General features: G+C 55.9%; 2 protein-coding genes across 2 annotated transcripts in view; one reads left to right on the forward strand and one right to left on the reverse strand.

The window, feature by feature from the left end:
* LOC118537544 (uncharacterized) overlaps positions 1-3868 on the reverse strand; it is an 89761-nt gene extending 85893 nt beyond the window's left edge. The window contains exon 1 of the mRNA XM_036095035.2: positions 3587-3868. The gene's annotated coding sequence lies outside the window, so the exon portion shown is untranslated. The remainder of the gene's footprint in view (positions 1-3586) is intronic.
* Positions 3869-3888: 20 nt separating this feature from the next.
* Positions 3889-18915, forward strand: MAP3K10 (mitogen-activated protein kinase kinase kinase 10). The gene is made up of 10 exons (XM_036095047.2): positions 3889-5139; positions 9206-9386; positions 12294-12442; positions 12907-13082; positions 13683-13929; positions 15488-15604; positions 16109-16268; positions 16403-16515; positions 16880-17530; positions 18307-18915. The coding sequence occupies exons 1-10, from the start codon at positions 4452-4454 to the stop codon at positions 18627-18629; spliced, it is 2805 nt and encodes a 934-aa protein (XP_035950940.2). The 5' UTR covers positions 3889-4451; the 3' UTR covers positions 18630-18915.
* The last annotated feature ends 154 nt before the right edge of the window (positions 18916-19069 follow it).

Below are 19069 nucleotides of genomic sequence, written 5' to 3' on the forward strand. Positions count from 1 at the left end.
ATTTGTAGTAGCAAAGAATTCAAGGCAATGTAGATCTTCATTAGTCGGTGAATAATTAAGGATGGTGAGTTAATAAACTGGACAGCTATGCAGCAATCAGAAGCAATGAACCAGGGGTGCCTGGCTGGCTCAGTTTGTGGAGTGTGCAACTCTTGATCTCAGAGTTTTGAGTTTGAGCCCCAAGTTGGGTGTAAAGATTACTTAAAAATAAACAAAAAATTTTTTTAAAAGAAGCAGTGAACCAGACATATAAACAACAACATGGAATGTTCTTAAAACAATATTGAGTGGGGCACCTAAGTGGCTCAGCCAGTTAAGTGTCCGACTATTGATTTCGGCTCAGGCCATGATCCCAGCATCTTGAGATTGAGCCCCACCTTAGGCTCCATGCTCAGCAAGGAGTCAGCTTGAGATTCTCTCTCTCCCTCTGCCTCTTCCCCACAGTGCATGCACATACGCGCGTGCTCTCTCTCTCTCTAAAATAAATAAACAAATCTTTTTAAAAAAACAATATTGAGCAAAAAAAAGAGTAAAAATAGAAATTCACTTAATACCATTTTTGTAAATTAAAAACATATAAAGCCCTATACATCTTTTAGGAATATAGGCATATTCCAAGAACCATAAATTAAGCACATTAGAAAATGTGTCTATGAGGTGGAGGAAGAGATAGAAGTGGGAAGGGAGATATGAGAGAAAAGAAATGACATAAAAAATATTTTTATACAAGTAACTGCTAATAGTGTGTCAGAAATAAAACAGTATGGTAAAATCAGTTCTCAGAAAAAGAAAAAAAGGAATGAATGAATGAGAAATGTTTCTAAGAAAAGGAAGCAATACAAACAAAAATCATAAGGAAGGACGGCAAAGGATATTTCATACTGATGAAAGGAGTAATTCACTGATGTCATGTTAATATCATAAATCTTCATGCGCCTAACAACATAACTTCAAAATATATTAAGCAAAAACTGGTACAGCTAAATGGAGAAATTGACATATCCTCCCTAATAATGGGAGAGTTTATTATACTTTCCAGAAGCCAACAGATCAAAGAGAAAAAAAAGTAAGGATGTAGTAGATAAGAATTAGAGAATTAATAAACCTATATAGTCAGATCTCTGATCCAACAATCAAAATGCACATCCTTTAAAAACATACAGAACACTTCCAAAACAAAACAAAAAACCCACATTATATCACAGGCCATTCCAGATTGCAGAATAAGGTAGACGGTTCCCCCAAATCATAGAACAGGGCTATCATTTCCCTAATGTCAAAACTGGGCGAGGAGAGCACAAGAAAGAAAACCAAGGGCCAATTCCATTCTGAAAACAAATGCAAAACAACCCTAAATCAAATATTATTAGAAGTCTGGCACAAGACAAGGATTGTTCATTATCACCACGATCGGTAACATTGTATTGGAACTCTTAGCCAAAGGGGAAGGGGTGAGCAATGAGTTATAAAGAGTGGAAAGACTAAACTGTCATTTTGTTACAACAACAGGATCATCTAGCCAGTAAAGTATGGAGAATTAAAACAAGTAAGAGTGAGTTCAACAAGGTAGCCAGATCCAAGATTAGCAATAAAAACACAACAGCAGTAACTGATCAGAAGAAAAAAATCGAAGTCATAAATAAATAAGTAAAAACAGTAAGGTCCCAGTGAGTGAACCAGAGAAAACATGTACAAGACACCCCAGGAGAAAATTATACCTGTATCCAAGACAGAAGACTCAATATTACAAAATCATAAATTCTCCCCAAATGAGTAACTTATTCATTACAATCCCAATCAAAATCCAAAGCATTTGTTATGCAACTGACAAGTTCCATCCCACTCCTCATTCCCCTCTGTAGGACCCACCAGGTTTAGAATTAAGCCAGGTCCCTTTGCTCACCCAAGTCCTGACAGCCACTTGGAAACCACCTGTTCTGCTGCTCACCTGCCTCTCTCTGATTTGAGTCAACCCATAAGCAATTGGTAAGCAGAGTAAAAATGTCGGCATAACACAAGCATGTTGGTTAATACCAATTTTTTTTCCAGGAAGTTAATATTTTGAAGCAATCAGGGGCAAGCTTTCTCACAGTTAAAGGGGAAGCCTTAGTGATCAAAGAAGATCTTCATACACAAAAAGCTGCAAATCTGCAGAAGTCTCTTCCTTTAGATCCACAGTGGCTCCTTTTGGTGGTTTAAAGACCATAATGCTTGCTGCAAAGGTATGGTACGTGGCCAAGCTGGGAATGCCGATGAAGAAACTACAGTGATATTTTCTCATATCAAAATGACAGATTAATGAAGACAACCCTTAAATCAGACTTCTAATTTTGATGGAAATAGTCTCCATTAGAAATTAATATCTCCAGACCAGCATCTCCGAAAAGGAAGCACAAGCCCCAGCCTTTAAAGGTTGCAAAGAAGGGACTGAAGGTGTTGCTAAACACGAATATCCATGGAAATTTAACTGTGCTAGTATTTCTATTAGAATCCTTATTGGTTTTGTAGCTCTCTGATTATAAAGTTTCGTACGTTTTGAACAATCTGTCCCTAGTTTTATTTTTCCTATAAAGCCTTGTTATTTTTAGCACACTGTTTTGTAGAACTCCAAGCTTTTTCAGGAATGCATATATCAGTTATGGCAAAACCGCCTATACTCAGAATAGGGGGAAGACTGTCTTCCAACAAGCATTCTTGGTAGGTCCTAAGTTTCCCTGACATGTAACCAGGAGACCAGGTATCCACTTCCTTCTCAGAGTGGAACAACTTCCCAGGAGCTGGGGCGGGGTGAAGTTTGGGGGGTAGTTCTCTGGAGCCTGGGAACCAGAGCCCATCATAGGTCCTCTCTTCTCTCCTCCCTCCAGACCTCCGGACCACTCAGGAGAAGCCACGTGAAAAGGCCCAGAATTTTGCCGCTTACAAACTCACAGATCTTGGGCCAGTCACTGAAATTCTCAGGACTCAGTTTCCTCATTCTTTAAATGGGAAGGCAGTGTTTTTTAAAAATCATGTTTAATTTAAAAATCAGCCTTTGATTCTTGCTTTGCCATTTACACCTCTGTGACCTCGGACAAGTGACTTTGCTTCTCAATGCGTCACCTGTAAAATGGGGTCTTTGCGACACTTTAATGATGCCACACGTGCAAAGCCCTTAGCACAAGATGCGCATTAAGCCCCAATAAATTGGAAGTTCCTATTCTGGGAGGCGGGGACTTCTCGGGGGTACGAGGTTTGACTGCTGAGGCAGAAGAACCCAGAGCTGGTGGGGAAAGCCATGGCTGTGATTTCCCCATGGACAGTAAACACGTCCTGCCAGCCGGGTCCTGCCCGCTGAGGCCTCCCCATCAGCCGGACCCCCTAGCTTGCAAGAGCCACCAACCCGCTTCCAGCGTTTGGGGCCGCCTCCCGCCGCGCGGGTCGGAGAACGGACTACATTTCCCGGCGTGCACCTCGGGTCGGGGCCCCGAGGGACCGGTCAGCTAAGGGGACCTTGTCCCAGCCGCGTTAGAGGCTGGAGGCAGTAACCACCACTCAGGAAGCTCCTATATTTCGCTTTGCGAAGCTAGTCAGCCACCGTCAATCCCACCTTGAGCCGCGGACCCGCAGCGTCTGTGAGGAGCGCTTGGCCCCCTCCTGCTTCCCTCCTCCGGGCGTCCGGGTCCCAGGGTCCGAGGCCGGGCTTATCTCCCCGGGAGGATTCCTTCAGCCCCGCGGGGTCCCCACTGTGGCCCAAGGTTGGCAGCGGGGCTCTGGAGAGGGGTGGGGGGGTAGAGGACAGCCTCGAGGCCGCGCAGCCGGAGACTACAACTCCCAGGCGGCACCGCGGCGGCGGCGAGCACGTCACTTAGGCACCGCCGGCGGCCCCGGGAAGCGGCGCGGGCGGGGGCAGGGCTGGGGCCAACCGGGAGGCCGGTGCTGAGGATGGGGGCCGCCCGGCCGCCCCGCGCGTGAGAAGGCCGAGGGGCGCGCCACCCCGTCCCGGGGCGGGCGCCCCCCGGGCTCAGCCACCCCTACCCCGCCCGGCAGTCGTGGCCCGGGATGCGGAGCCGGGGGCCGCCGGTGGAGCTGCGCGGGGTGAGAGGCGCGGGGAAGGGGGCTGCCTGCTTCCCTCACCCTCGTCCCCCACCGGCGGGCCCCGGCAGGAATTCGGGAGCCGCGCGGCCAGGCCCTCTTAGCGCCCTGACATCTGGGGGGACAGGTGAACCCGCCGCCCTGCCCGCACCCCGCCCCGCCTGGGCAGCTGAATCAGAGGGGACGACCCTGCCCTTTTAAGGAGGCTTTTTGTTGCTCCTGCGGAGGGCTCTCCCCCCACCCCGCCCCCCAGCCATGGCCTCCAGGAGCCCCCTAGAACCCGCAGGGACTGCCCCCCATCCTGGCCGCCGGGGCCCGCCCTCTGCATCCCGCGGGCAGCCAGTGTGAAGCGGCCTCCTGCAGCCCCCGGCCCCTCCCCCATGGAGGAGGAGGAGGAGGGGGGGGGGACGGCCAAGGAGTGGGGCACGACCCCCACGGGGCCCGTCTGGACCGCGGTGTTCGACTACGAGGCGGCGGGCGACGAGGAGCTGACCCTGCGGAGGGGCGACCGCGTCCAGGTGCTTTCCCAGGACTGTGCCGTGTCGGGGGACGAGGGCTGGTGGACCGGGCAGCTACCCAGCGGCCGCGTGGGCGTTTTCCCCAGCAACTACGTAGCCCCCGGCGCCCCCGCCGCGCCCGCGGGCCTCCGGCTGCCCCAGGAGATCCCCTTCCACGAGCTGCAGCTAGAGGAGATCATCGGCGTAGGGGGCTTTGGCAAGGTCTACCGGGCCCTATGGCGCGGCGAGGAGGTGGCTGTCAAGGCCGCCCGGCTGGACCCTGAGCGGGACCCGGCAGTGACAGCAGAGCAGGTGCGCCAGGAGGCCCGGCTCTTCGGAGCCCTGAAGCACCCCAACATCATTGCCCTCAGAGGCGCCTGCCTCAGCCCCCCACATCTCTGCCTGGTGATGGAGTATGCCAGGGGGGGCGCACTGAGCAGGGTGCTGGCGGGCCGCCGGGTGCCCCCTCATGTGCTGGTCAACTGGGCTGTGCAGGTGGCCCGGGGCATGAACTACCTACACAATGATGCCCCTGTGCCCATCATCCACCGGGACCTCAAGTCCATCAACAGTAAGTGGTGTCCTCCCCCCAAAACTTGCTTCCACAGAACCTTGTGAGGTCCAGCGTAGGTGGCGGGAAATGGGGACACCAGTAGACGCTGCCTAGGGCGAGAAGGGGCAGCAGTATACCTTCCGGGCCAAGTAAGGCAGGCCTTGCCCGTTAAGGGAGGAAAAGGAGGCTCAGAAAGGTTGAGGGACCACCTGTCCCCCAGACTACGGTCACAGTAGCTCAATAAATATGACTGGCCCTGCACTCCTAGCATAAAACAGCACAGATGCAGGGCCTGCCCTCAAGGCATCGACGGTCCAGTCCTGATGCCAGAGTCCGCCAGGCGGAGACAGAAAGAACCTAGCCTGGAGTTCGGGTTTCTCAGCCTCCGCACTATTTACATTTGGGGCCGGATGATCGTAGGAGGCTGTTTAGCAGCCTCCTTGGCCTCTACCTGCCAGATGCCATGGGCATCCCCCACCCCCATCCCCAATTATGATAACCAAAACTTGTCTCCAGACATTGCCAAATGTCCCCTGGGGAGCAGGGGAGAGGGTAAAGCCACCTCCACCTGAGAACCACTTCCTGGAGTCCTCCCAGGCCTCTGCCCCAGCTAGCGGAGGCAAAGTGGAGGTGAGGGAGGAGGAAAAGGGATGTGCCTTACGTAAAAAGCTTCCAGGCTGCCTGGCTTATCCCAGGCTCTCAGAAGTTGATTGGTTGGTTGAATGGGAACTGGGGCCAGGCAGAAGGGAAGGCTCCCCAGGACGCCCACCTAGACCCAGGAGCTTCTCCTGATGTTAGCACGTATTAACTGAGCACCTATTCGCAGTGGTTTCCGCCCTTAACCGTCCTCACAAACTGAAGATTTCATTCATTCCTCACATATTTCCCCAAGTGTGCCACACCCTGCCCTGGGTCCTAAGTATATGACCCGGGAAAAATCCCACCTTCCTGGCTCTCCTCCCATCCTTCCTCTGCCCCACCTCACTCCCTTTCCTTTTGACACTGATGTATTCATTCTTTTCTTTTTTCATTTGGTGTTTGCTGGGCCAAGTCATGCGCCAAGGAGAGGGCTCAGCAGTGAATGAGGCCAACGTGTGCCCTGCCCTCACCTGAAATGTGACGGGTTCCCCTTTGCCCTCACCTTTGGACCCCCACATCTCATCTATTTCTGATTTCTGCCAGTTCCGCACCTTGACATTTGTTTGAATCTATCCCATTTTTTTGTGTGTTTTTGGTTTTTTTTTACAATTTTGTTGCTCTGCCCACTCCCCCACCCCCACCACCGGCAAACCCCTGCAGCAGAGGGATGTGTGTTCCTTACCTTCCAGGCCTCGCATTTGGGCACTAACAGAGCCGCCAGGAGCTCGAGGGGTGCCAAGCGCTGTGCCAGGGCTGGGGAATGGAGCGGGAGACGCAGATGGCTCCTGCCTTCCCTGATGCTCCAAAATGCTGGGCAAGTGGACGCAGGACGGGCAGCATGCTCCTCTTGAAGGCTGAGCATGCTCTTCTTGGCCCTTCCTCACCCCTGCTGATTCAGCAGCCTGAAGGTGGGGTGTAAGGACACACACCTGTGCCCCCAGGGTTTCCTGCAGCCAGTGCCACCCGGACATAGGGTTGTTGGGGCTCTGTAGGCCAGGGCTGCCTGCCCCGGCGACGGGACAGCTCCATGCCTGGGACAGGTCACAGGGCCTCCGCAGGAGCCCCTCACCCGATGTCGCTCATACACTGGTTCATTCAACCAGTAATTTGGAAGCAAAATTAAGTATACAGGCCCCGTCTTAAGCTCTGGGATTTCAGAAGTGACCAGGCAAGATCTCCCCATATGGAAGTTAGAGGCTAGTAAACAGAAGTTGATGATCGCTATTTAGATAGATAGGTAGATAGATAGATGACAGAGTTTCCCAGAGAGTATCAGGGGCTCTGAAGGAAATAAAACAGATCAAGGATGAGGCAGAAGGAGCTCTTTCAGTCAGATGGTCAAGGGAGGCAATCCTGGCGCAGAGACCTGAACAAAGACGACCCGGCCCTGTGAAGGTCTGGGCAGGGCCAAGGTCCCGACGTGGGAATGAGCACATCTTGTTGGAGAAACAGGGAGGAGACCAGAGGGGTTGGAAGAGGAGAAATGAGGCAGAGTTAGGAGAGGAGGTCAGAAACGTAGGCAGGGCCCAGATCAGGATGACCCTGGGGGTGATGATGAGGATTTGGGGTATTTTATTCAATGCCATGGAAGCCATTAGAGGGTTTCTAAGCAGGGGGTGACGCAGATGGGAGATGCAGAAATGAAGTGTAAGACCATAGCATGTTCCCTCTATCACAGGGTCACCCCACAAACAGGAGAGGTGGGGACCCAAGAAGGGAGGGATGGAGTCACATGCTAGAGAGTCGAGGGAGGCCTCTGGGCTTTGATGAGAGTAGAAATAGCTCACTGTTATGATGGGAGAAGTAGCCAGGAAGGGTCAAAGATCCAGGTGGAGAAAATAAGGGCCAATTTTGGCGACATCACGCACTAATAATAATAGCTAACATTTTGTAAGGACGTGTTGTTGCTTCAGGCCATAAATCCTTCTTACAACCCTCTAAGATAGATATGACCACCATCTCCATTTATTTTATTTTATTTTTTTATAGATTTTATTTATTTATTTGTCAGAGAGAGACAGAGCACAAGCAGGGAGAGAGGCAGGCAGAGGGAGAAGCAGGCTCCCCGCTGAGCAAGGAGCCCAATGTGGGACTCGATCCCAGGACACTGGGATCATGACCTGAGCCGAAGGCAGACGCTTAACTGACTGAGCCACCCAGGCGCCCCTCACCATCTCCATTTAACAGAGGAGAAATCTTAGCGTTACGAAGAATACATTAACAAGGTTATGCAGTTAGTAAGTGGCAAAGCTGGGATTCAAACCTCGGCAGGACTCTGCACACTTTGGGGCCTCTGTTTGACAGAAGCTGGTAGAATGTCATAGCAGTTAAGAGATTGGGCTCTCAGGTCGGATCTCAGCCAAGTCTTTGCTGCACAGTTTTCTAGCTGTGTGATCTTGGCCAGGGGACTTCATCTCTCTGAGCCTCAGTTTGTCAGTCGATAAAACGGGCTGCTTTCCAGTTAATTCATGTGAAGGGCTTAGCACAGTGCCTGCCATATAGTGGGCTGCTGGTAAACACCAGCTATGATTATAATTGTTGTTCGTAACAATCCCAGGCAGCAAGTTGGAGCCACTCGATATGCTTGGGGGATATATCTGTCCGATTTTGTCACTGTAATGCTGCGAAACAAGCCACCCCCAAAACTCAGTGTCTTAAAGCTTGATGTCATTTATTACTGCTCACACATATGCACGCCTGCTGGAGGGTAAGCTGATTTAGGCCGGGCTCAGCCGGAGAGGCTTGACTCCAGCTATCTCCCATGTACCTTGGACCAGCAGGCTAGCCAGGCATGGTCTTGTGGTGATGGCAGAAGCACCAGAGGGCAGGCAGACGGGTGAGGCCTCTCAAGGCCCAGGCTGGGAGCTGGCTTTCTGTCACTTCTGCCTCATCCTGTTGACCAAAACAAGTTACATGGACAACCCGGAGTAAAGGAGGGGGAAATACACTCTGCCTGTTTCGGGGAAAGAAATGCACAGTCACGTGGCAAAGAGTGTGATGCTGCAGAAAGGAGTAGAACGGGGGCCCCCCCCGCATGCAATTTGTCACAAGGGGTGACAAAGACAAAGGAGAACCACATTCATCCCTTCTGCTTATGCTCTGTAGTTCCCACCTCTGGGCTGGCTGGGAATTCAAAGCCTGGACAAAGGAGAACCAAGGCGTTGGATACCGACCTTGCGATGAGCTCCCCACAGCCTAGGCTGGAGTCAGGAGGGTAGCGGACCCAGGGGAGGCCCCCTCCCTCCTCATGGGAGCCCCAGGGCAGGGACTGGACAGCATGGAAGGGTCCGCGGTATTCCAGACCAGGAAAGGAGCCGCCGCAGAGGGGGCAGCTCGAGGTGGGGGAGAGAACAAGTAGGAGATTCCAGCCAAGGCAGGGGCCAGGACACTCGGGTCTGCAGCCCAGAAGCTCTGGGGTGACCCGCCTTTCTTCCTCACCCCCCAGTCCTTATCCTGGAGGCCATCGAGAACCACAACCTCGCAGACACGGTGCTCAAGATCACAGACTTCGGCCTCGCCCGCGAGTGGCACAAGACCACCAAAATGAGCGCTGCGGGGACTTATGCCTGGATGGCTCCAGAGGTTATCCGTCTCTCCCTCTTCTCCAAAAGCAGTGACGTCTGGAGGTGCTGATGGGGGTGGCTGGGGAGTCCTGGCAATGGGGGAGGCGGGGGGGGGTCAGAACGGGAGGGGCGGTCTCCCGCCGAAGTGAGGATCCGGGCCTGGGGGGCCCGCTGGCAAGGTCAGGCCCTCCAGGCACCAAAGCAGGCGTCTGCTCTGTTTGCGGAAGTGGCAGCTGAGAAGGACTCGGATTCGAGTGGAAAATTCCAAAGATCTAGAGATAGGGTGTCAGCACCAGGGCCCTCAGACACCATCAGCACACCGCCCCACTTGTCAGCAGGAAATTGAGGCCTTTGGAGGCCTCTGTCCATCCATCCTTCCATCCATCTGTCCGTCCGTCCTCACTGGGTGCTAGGGATACAGCAGGAAATAGAAGTAGACACATTTCCTGCCCACAGGGATAGTAAATAAGGAAATAAACATACAGGAAAGCTGGGGAAATAGCTGGTTTCAAGTTTAAAAAGTCATAAAACAATTTTGAAAAGATAGTGAGCTAATCCCCCAGAACAAAGCATCAGATAGTATTAAGAGCCAGGAGGTTTGATCGAAAAGCCCTCTGAGGGCCGGAGGATGACTTTAGGGAAGGCTTTTCTGGGAAGCGACCCTTGAGCTGAGTTTGGGCTGACAGGAAGGAGCCAGCCATGCACAGTTTGGGGGAAGAAGCTTCCCAGGCAGAGGGGACAGTGCCCACAAAGGAGACGCCGGCGTGAGAACGAGCTTGGTCCGTTCCGGATACGACTACAAGGCCCACGCGGCTAGCGCAGGGCAGGCAAGGAGAAAGGTGGTAGGAAATGACAGAGGAGAGAAAGCTGGACGAGGGACCAGACGCCGGGCTTTATTCTAAGTGCAGGGGAAAGCCAAGTGGCCTTTATGAACGGCGTGGTCCGGCTGAGCATTGCAAGGCTCCCTGGGCTGTAGGATGAGGAATGCGTTGTAGGGGACAGGAGTAGTGGGGGCGGGAGGCCAGTGAGGAGGCTGTTGCCCTCACCAGCGAGACTGGATGGTGGCAGCTGAACCTCTTCAACCCCTGGCCTTCTCCTGGGAGGGAGCCAAACCCGGGTCAGTCCCCAGCTGAGGCACCAGATGGACCAACCAGCAAAGTCATGGCTTTGGGGCAGACAGATCAGACGGGAAGTCTCCATGAGAGCAGCGCAGCCCTTTGGGGAAGGTTCTGCGTGGCTTTACATTGAGGCATTCATTTATGGTACCAAACATTTAACAGAGCCAGGTCTCAGTGGCAAGGAGCAGAAAACCCCAAACGAAAACAAACGGAAGTTTCTGCTCACATGTAAAGCCTGGGACCACTGTGGTGCCCCCCGCGACAGGAATTCAGGATCCTGGGGTGAGGGGGGGTTCCTCAACGGGGGTGTCATTGACATCAGGCAAGATCATTCTTCCTTGTATGGTCCCGCCCTGTACTTTTCAGGACACCAGGTGTAGATGGTTCCTGGCCCCCAAACGTCACTGTGGCCATCCAGACATCCCCACGGGTTTCCAGCGACGTGGGGAAGGTGGGGGGTTATGCCATGTCCCGCTGAAAGCCACTGTTACTGTCCTGTCCTCCACCTTATGTGGCCTCCACTCCCAAGCTCACTTCATCATCCAAAATGGCTACTTGGGCTCCAGCTTTTAGGTCCACATTACAGCCAGTAGGAAGGACAGAAGCAGAAAAGACACCCCTTCTCTCTAAGGATACTTCCCGGAAGTGAGTTGCAGAGGACACACCCTCCCCCATCCCACTGGCCGGAAGTGTCGCCACAGGGGCTTCCTTAGCTGCAAAGGAGGATGGAAAAGTATTTCAGACAGGATGCACACAGCTCAGATTCGCCAGCGCTGGTCCTGAGAAGGGAGGCCACCAGCTGTAGGAGAGCGGACGTTGTGTCCATCTTGCTCCGGGGCCTAGAACAGTGTCTGGCGCCCTGCATATGTGTTTCTATGTCGAATTAATGCTCGTGTGGATGTGGGGGAGCCCGGGGACCTACTGCATGCCGGGCGCTGCACAAAATGGTCATTAGGCTCCTGAGGGAATTCAGATGGGCCCGCAGGTGACTAGCAGAGTGGTGCACGCCCCGGTGTTGTGTATCCATGAAGGACACTGCCATGGGCACATCAAGCAGGCCTGAGTCCAAGTGTGGACTGAGACCTGTCCACTTAACTAGCTGTGTGACCTTTGGGCAGACAACTTAACCTCTCTGAGCCTGCACCTGCTCGTCGGATAAAACGGGGGTCATACCAATACCTTCTGCCTTACAGGGCTGTTGTGAGGATTACTGAGAGCGCCTAGCACAGTGCTGGCCTGGAGTAAGTGCTTTATAAATGTTAAATAGTGTTAACTTGTTTTTAGAGGTAAGTGCCGAGGGTTCTTCTGGGAACACAGAGGAGGGGCCTCTAACCTAGCTTTGGAGGCTGTGGAATCAAGGAAGCCTTCCTGGTAGAGAGGGCCCCTGAATTCTGACTTAAAGGACAGTTACGCAAAGGGAAGGATGTCCTCGACAAAAGGAACAGCATGTATGAAGCCAGAGGTTAGGAAGAACGGGGCTTGTTCAACTTGTTCACTGTGGCTACAAGCTGACGCTGGGGTTGGTACAGGGGCGAGAGGGCTTAGAGGCAAGTCTACAGTGGTCATCAGAGGTCAGGGCTAAGAAAAGTGGCTTTGCCCCGTGGGCACAGGGGACACACTGCAGGTTTTCAGGTAGGGGTGAGGGGAGAGAGAGCAAAGGCAAGACGTCAGAGAGAGCCAACCCCACAACACCCATTTGAAATCAGGCCAGCAGAAGTCAGTCACGTTCTTGTGGCCTCATTGGGGGATGTTGGGGTGAGGGAGGCCCACCAGGGGACCGGAGGCAGGGCTGGGGTGTAGGTGAGGATTGGGGTGGGATGCAGCATCACCCCTCCCTCTTCCCCACCTGCAGCTTCGGGGTGCTGCTCTGGGAGCTGCTGACGGGTGAGGTCCCCTACCGTGAAATCGACGCCTTGGCCGTGGCGTATGGCGTGGCTATGAACAAGCTGACGCTGCCCATCCCCTCCACGTGCCCCGAGCCCTTTGCCCGCCTCCTGGAGGGTGAGCCAGGGCCCTGTGGAGATAGGCTCAGCTCGGGCGGCAGGGGCCCTCGGGCCAGACCTCACCCCTTCACACCCATCCATCCCAGTGGGTCCAAGAGTGAGGGAGAAGGGGCCGCAACCATCGGGCCACAAACTGCCTCCAGGGCCCCCAAACTGTTGTTCTGACCAGGCCCACAGCTCCTGAGGGCAACCTGTTAGCATTCACTGGCCCCAGGATTCCTCCCTGATTCTTGACTCTGCCACATGTGAGGGAGTGGGTCCCCAGGTTTCTCTCCCGGAGTTTCACTGAGTTCAATGTTGCCAGGAATTTGGCTCTACATTCCTTCCCCTCGGCTCCATGGAAGTTGTCTGTCCACAGTCCCCTGAAGTCCTGCCTGCCACGGAGCAGGCTGATGCCCCAGAGCACGGCCACTGACATCTCCCCTCCCACCGCTGTCGTCCCCACCCCCACCCCCACCCCAGAATGCTGGGACCCAGACCCCCACGGGCGGCCAGATTTCGGCAGCATCTTGAAGCAGCTTGAAGTCATTGAACAGTCAGCCCTGTTCCAGATGCCACTGGAGTCCTTCCACTCGCTGCAGGAAGACTGGAAGCTAGAGATTCAGCACATGTTCGATGACCTCCGGACCAAAGAGAAGGTGAAGGCAGGGGATAGAGTGGGAGGGGTGGAGCGAGCTCCTGCATTCCGGTGCCTTTGGTGGGGCAGAGGCCCCTCCCCTGAGCCGCAGTCTTTGGGTCCATGCAGAGCCAAGGTGGCCTTCTTTGTATATTAAGGAAAGACAGCCTGTTGATGGATTAATAAGAAAAGGCACCCTGCACTGACGTTCTTACAAGTGATACCACCTGATGTGTGGGATCGGTTCTAAAACACAACAACCAAAATGGGAGGGAGGGAGGAGACAAGGAAGAAATGACAAGAAAAAAAGGATTTGCAAAGTATAAATAAGTTGTTGACCTCGAATGATGAGTACACTGGGGGCTCTGTCTCTGCTTTTGTGGATGTTTGAAGTTTTCCAAACTGAGGAGCCAAAAAGTTAAAAATCAAAGGGGTCAAAATCAAGCCACCCCTTTCTCTGTGCAAACAGCCCTGTGTCCTGGCACCCAGCTGGGCTGGTAAAGAGTGAGCTGCCCCACGTGCCGCGCTCCGACGGACCCAGCAGCCCCGGGTCCGTGGGGGGCGGGGCAGGGGGAGGAGATCGGTACGGCCCCTCTCCCCCAGCCGCCCATCTCCTCCCCAGGAGCTCCGGAGCCGGGAGGAGGAGCTGCTGCGGGCCGCCCAGGAGCAGCGCTTCCAGGAGGAGCAGCTGCGGCGGCGGGAACAGGAGCTGGCGGAGCGCGAGATGGACATCGTGGAGCGGGAGCTGCACCTGCTCATGTGCCAGCTGAGCCAGGAGAAGCCCAGGGTCCGCAAACGCAAGGGCAACTTCAAGCGCAGCCGCCTGCTCAAGCTGCGGGACGGCGGCAGCCACATCAGCCTGCCCTCGGGTACCGCCCCCCGCGCCGCCCCCGGAGGCCGCCTCGAGCCGTCCCACGCAGGCTTTACCTCTTCCTTTTAGTTTGTAAACGTTTTTTCCGTGCTAAATATATCACCCACGGGGAAAAGGACCAGAAAACAGCACAGCTTCAGGAGCGCATATAATCGCCCGCATGAAGGCGGAGAGAACCTCCATCCACCCCTCCAGATGCCCTCCTCATGCCCCCTCCAAACAGCCCCTGCCACCCCCTGCCCCAAGAGTAACCTCTGTGATGACTTTCAGGGCATTCACTCCTCTGCGTCTCTTGATTGTTTCATCTCCCACCTATTTTTTATAATTATCTTTTAGTCTGCTGCTTTCTCCCTGCTTGCCAATAATTTGTTGAGGAACATCATTTATCCTGTGGCATCTCCCACGGCGGGAGCGGATGTTGCGGCTTGCATCCCGCTGTCATCCTTAACGCACCCCTCCGTCCCCTGAATTTCCTATAAAGTGGTATTAAACCATGTGAAATTGCTGACGTTCAGCCCTTTTTGTTTCACGTGGCTTAATCAGTTTCAAGTTCAGGTCTGGGCTCTTGTTTCCCCACAGCCTGCTTCCTAGGCACTGTTAACAGTGCTCACGTCCGTAAGGCCCATGATGTCTGCTCGACTCTCTCTCTGGGACATTAGAAGCCATAGTGCCGCGCCCAGAATAGCACTGGCCAGCAGAAATCTAATGCGAGCCACACGGTGAAGTTTTAAATCTCCTCATAGCCGCCTTAAAAGCTGGAGAGAGAAACAGGTGCCATTGATTTTAACAATATATTTTATTTAGCCCAATATATCCAAAACGTTACTGGGTCCCAGGCAATCAACACAAGAAACACTGTTAGGGATTTTACCTTTTTTCATACTCCATCTTTGAAACCTAACGGACATGTTACAGTTACAGCGCATCTCGGTCCAGGTGCTAAATTTTCATCAAAAAATACTTGACCTGCATTTGGATTTCATGAAATTTACAGTTGAGAAAGTAGATTCTCTCTCTCTCTCTCTCTCACACACACACACAAGTAGATTCACATACCCAAATTGTTCCAAACATGCTTCAGTGTTTTCAATAACAGAGCTGAGTATCTCTTTTTAGTTTAAATTTAAATTCATTGCAACCACACAGATGAAGTTTAAACTCTCCAGTTCCTCAGCTGCAGTCCCACATGGCAAGTGCTCCGTGGCCACATGTGGCTAATGGCCACCACGTTGGACACTTAGCCCTAGATCTGTAGTCAATCCTTAGTTAATTAAGGACCCAATTAGGATCTTGCCTCTCAACCTCGCACATACACCAGACATCTCTGGCCGGCTCGTCATGGTTACAAGGCTGCCCTTCACCTTGGAGTTGCCGATTCAGAAGGCCCAAGAGTGAGCACCCCCCCACCCCCCACCCCCGGTCTCCAGGTGAGATGGGCAGTTTGGGAATGCAAAACAGTGGCATTCCCATCCAGCACTCCTATCCTTCTACAAAGGGACCTTCTCTTTGGTTACCCATGGAGCTGTTTGCTCAGGAAAGTCTCTTTCTTTTCACAGGCTTCGAGCATAAGATCACAGTCCAGGCCTCTCCAACCCTGGACAAGCGGAAAGGATCCGACGGGGCCAGCCCCCCCTCGAGCCCCAGCATCATCCCCCGGCTGAGGGCCATTCGCCGTGAGTATCTTCCCAGGCCCTGATCCGTCCGTCGTCAACGACCTTTCTCTGCGCACATACCATACGCTGAGCCGGAGGACCGACAGGGACAAGACAGGCAGGGTCCCCTCCCTGATTCGCATCGGGGAGACAGACCATAAACAAGCCAACAAGTCCGTAAGCGGGACAACTTCCTGCAGCGATAAGCGCTGTAAAGGAAAGCAGGGAAGGGAATGAAAGAGCAGAATGGCCGTTTGACCTCAGGAAGGTGGTGTAAGGAGCTGGGGTTTGAGCAGGGACCTGCGGGCTGAGAAGGAGTGAGGAGGGCCAGGATCTGAAGGAAGTATGTCCCTGCCAGAGGGACCGGCAAGGGCCAAGGGGGGGGTGGGGAACCAGCAAGGGAAGGGTCCTGTCTGCAGTTGGAATCCAAGGCCCCTTGGACTTGTTGGTGGAGGGCGGATCCGAGAGTGAGGCAGGGAGCGCAGCGGGCACAGACTGGCCACCAAGTGGCTTCTCTGGGCCCAGTGACTCCTGTGGACGGTGGTGGCAACAGCAGTGGTGGCAGTGGGACATGGGGCCGCAGTGGGCCCCCAAAGAAGGAAGAACTGGTTGGAGGCAAGAAGAAGGGCCGCACCTGGGGACCCAGCTCCACCCTGCAGAAGGAGCGGGCTGGAGGGGAGGAGAGGTACTTGCCACTGGCAGCCCAGCGCTGGCCCTGCCCCTGCCCCTGCCCCCCCCCCCAACCCCCCCCCCCCCCCCCCCCCGCAGCCTGCAGGTCGGCACTGCAACCCCCTCCCCCATCTCTGGTGCCCCCTGCAGGCTGAAGGCCCTGGGGGAAGGAAGCAAACAGTGGTCATCTAGTGCCCCCAACCTGGGCAAATCCCCCAAACACACACCGATCGCCCCAGGTTTCGCCAGCCTCAATGAGATGGGTAAGAGGGTGAGGGTGCCTTTAAAATGGAGAGGGAGGGGCATCCGGAGGGAAACATCACCCGAGAGGAAGAGGTGACCGCTCCCTTCGGGTTGGGGGGTGGGGAGGGAGCCGACGGCACTGGACCCGTGGGTCGGCAACATTCCTGGAACGGGGGGGGGGGGGGGGGGGCAGCCCATGGGTGCAGGGTCATTCCCAGGGGCAGGGGGCTCTGTGGGGGGAAAGACTGGCGGGACTTGGTGGCCGCACTGCCGGGAGGGTCTTTCGGGGCAGCCCCCTCGCCACCAAGTCCCCTGGGGGCCGCGGGGACAGCGGGGGCGGCGGCCAGCCCCGGAGGCGAGTGACCGGCCCTCTCCCGGTTGCAGAGGAGTTCGCGGAGGCGGACGGAGGCAGCAGCGTGCCTCCCTCCCCCTACACCACCCCGTCCTACCTCACGGCGCCGCTGCCGGCCGAGCCCTCCCCGGGGGCGCCCGCGCCCCTCTCCCGGCCGGGCCACGGCGGCCGGCGGCGCTGCGAGCTGGCTCTGCTGGGCTGCGCCACGCTGCTGGGCGCCGTGGGCCTGGGCGCCGACGTGGCCGAGGCGCGCGCGGCCGACGGCGAGGAGCAGCGGCGCTGGCTGGACGGCCTCTTCCCCCGCGCCGGCCGCTTCCCGCGGGGCCTCAGCCCGCCCGGGCGCTCGCCCGGCCGCCGCGACGACGCGGCCCCCGGCCCGGGCCTGGCGCCCTCGGCCACCCTGGTGTCGCTGTCGTCCGTGTCCGACTGCAACTCCACGCGTTCGCTGCTGCGCTCGGACAGCGACGAGGCCGCGCCGGCCGCGCCCTCCCCGCCGCCCTCCCCGCCCGGCACCAACCCCCTGGTGGACCTGGAGCTGGAGAGCTTCAAGAAAGACCCCCGCCAGTCGCTCACGCCCACCCACGTCACGGCCGCGCGCGCAGTGAGCCGCGGGCACCGGCGGACGCCGTCGGACGGGGCGCTGGGGCAGCGGGGGGCGCCTGAGCCCGCGGCTCCCCGCCCTGGTGAGTGAGGCGCCCCGCACCCGGGGAGCAGAAAGCGACCCTCCTCCCCTGCCCCCACCAAGGTCCGAGGCCCCAGCCCGGCGTCGAACCCCGCCCCAATGCCAGGGTGGCCTCCTGCTTTGCATGGGAGGAAGGGTCTGTGTCCCCACGGCCGTCACTGCTGGGGGCATGGTGGGTCCCCGGGTGATTGAGCCCCTGGGATGCAGGAGAGGCGGCAAACCGCAGTGCCTCCAGGGGCCGGGCGGTGACATTATTGGCAACAGTAACAACTATAGAGAACAGTCCTGTGCTAGACGATGTTCCCCATACATTTATTAACAACGACAAAGGCGATCAGCATGGGAGTCAACTACCTACTACCAGGCACTGTGCTACTTGTCTTACAATTACCGTTTTATTTACCCCTCGCCTAGGGAGGGTGCTGCTCTCCTGCCCCTGAGAGACAGTGCTATGCCTCGGGTCTCTCCGCAGGCCTGTGTGCGTGCACCCAGCACCTCAGAGGGGGCTTGGGGGGATGAGGGCTTTATCTAGAGGGGTGACAAGGGAACAGGCCCTGACAGCTTAAGGAAGATGCTCAGAGTTGATCCCAGATGAGTGAGCGCTTTGGAGCGCTCGGGGCCTAGGTGAAGGTCCCACCCCGGCTGGAAAGCGGGCCCAACAAGATCAGCAGATATTTCTAAATAAGTCAGAAATTCCAGTTCTCACGTAAAGGTCCTGGCTTTTCAATGCCACCCTCTGGCCCACCCCATTGACCTCATCTGATCCTCTCTTACCAGGCCCTCGAGAACCCCTGGACTTCCCCCGCCTGCCCGACCCCCAGACCTTGTTCCCGACCCACCGCCGGCCCCCCGAGTTCCCTGGCCGCCCTACCACCCTGACCTTCGCCCCAAGACCCCGGCCGGCTGCCAGCCGCCCCCGCCTGGACCCCTGGAAACTGGTCTCCTTTGGCCGAACACTCAGCATCTCGCCTCCCAGCAGGCCGGACACCCCAGAGAGCCCTGGACCCCCCAGCATGCAGCCCACGCTGCTTGACATGGACATGGAGGGGCAGAGCCAGGACAGCACAGTGCCCCTGTGCGGGGCCCATGGCTCCCGCTGAGGCCCACCCTCCACCGCCCGCCTGGGCAGCTATGAATGTAGCGCCCCAGGCCCCGCCCCAGCCTGCTGTGCCACAAGGCGGGGGGGAGGCCCTGGGCAGGATACTCACTCTATTTATTGGGGAAGGGGGGAGGGGGTCACTTAATTTATTCCTTTGTACCCCAGAGGGTGGAGCCCAGTGCCCACCCTGCAGTGGGTGGGGGAGAGGGTGGGCAGGGATACTCAGGGACAGGGCATCATAGGGATTCGGCACAAAATGCAGCATTAAAGGTAACCCCTGCCCCCTACCGCTCTTGGCTGTGTCTTTCCCCAGCCCGGGGCCCTGATCCTGGGTCATCCCCAGGAGGGCACCCCCACCCCCCATCCCACGCTTCCCCCCCGAGCCTCTGGGTCTCTGATCCAGAGGGTGAAGCTCAGGCCACACGTCCCCTCCCTGGTCCC

Source organism: Halichoerus grypus, chromosome 15 (assembly GCF_964656455.1).
Source record: "Halichoerus grypus chromosome 15, mHalGry1.hap1.1, whole genome shotgun sequence".
Classification (NCBI taxonomy): Eukaryota; Metazoa; Chordata; class Mammalia; order Carnivora; family Phocidae; genus Halichoerus; species Halichoerus grypus.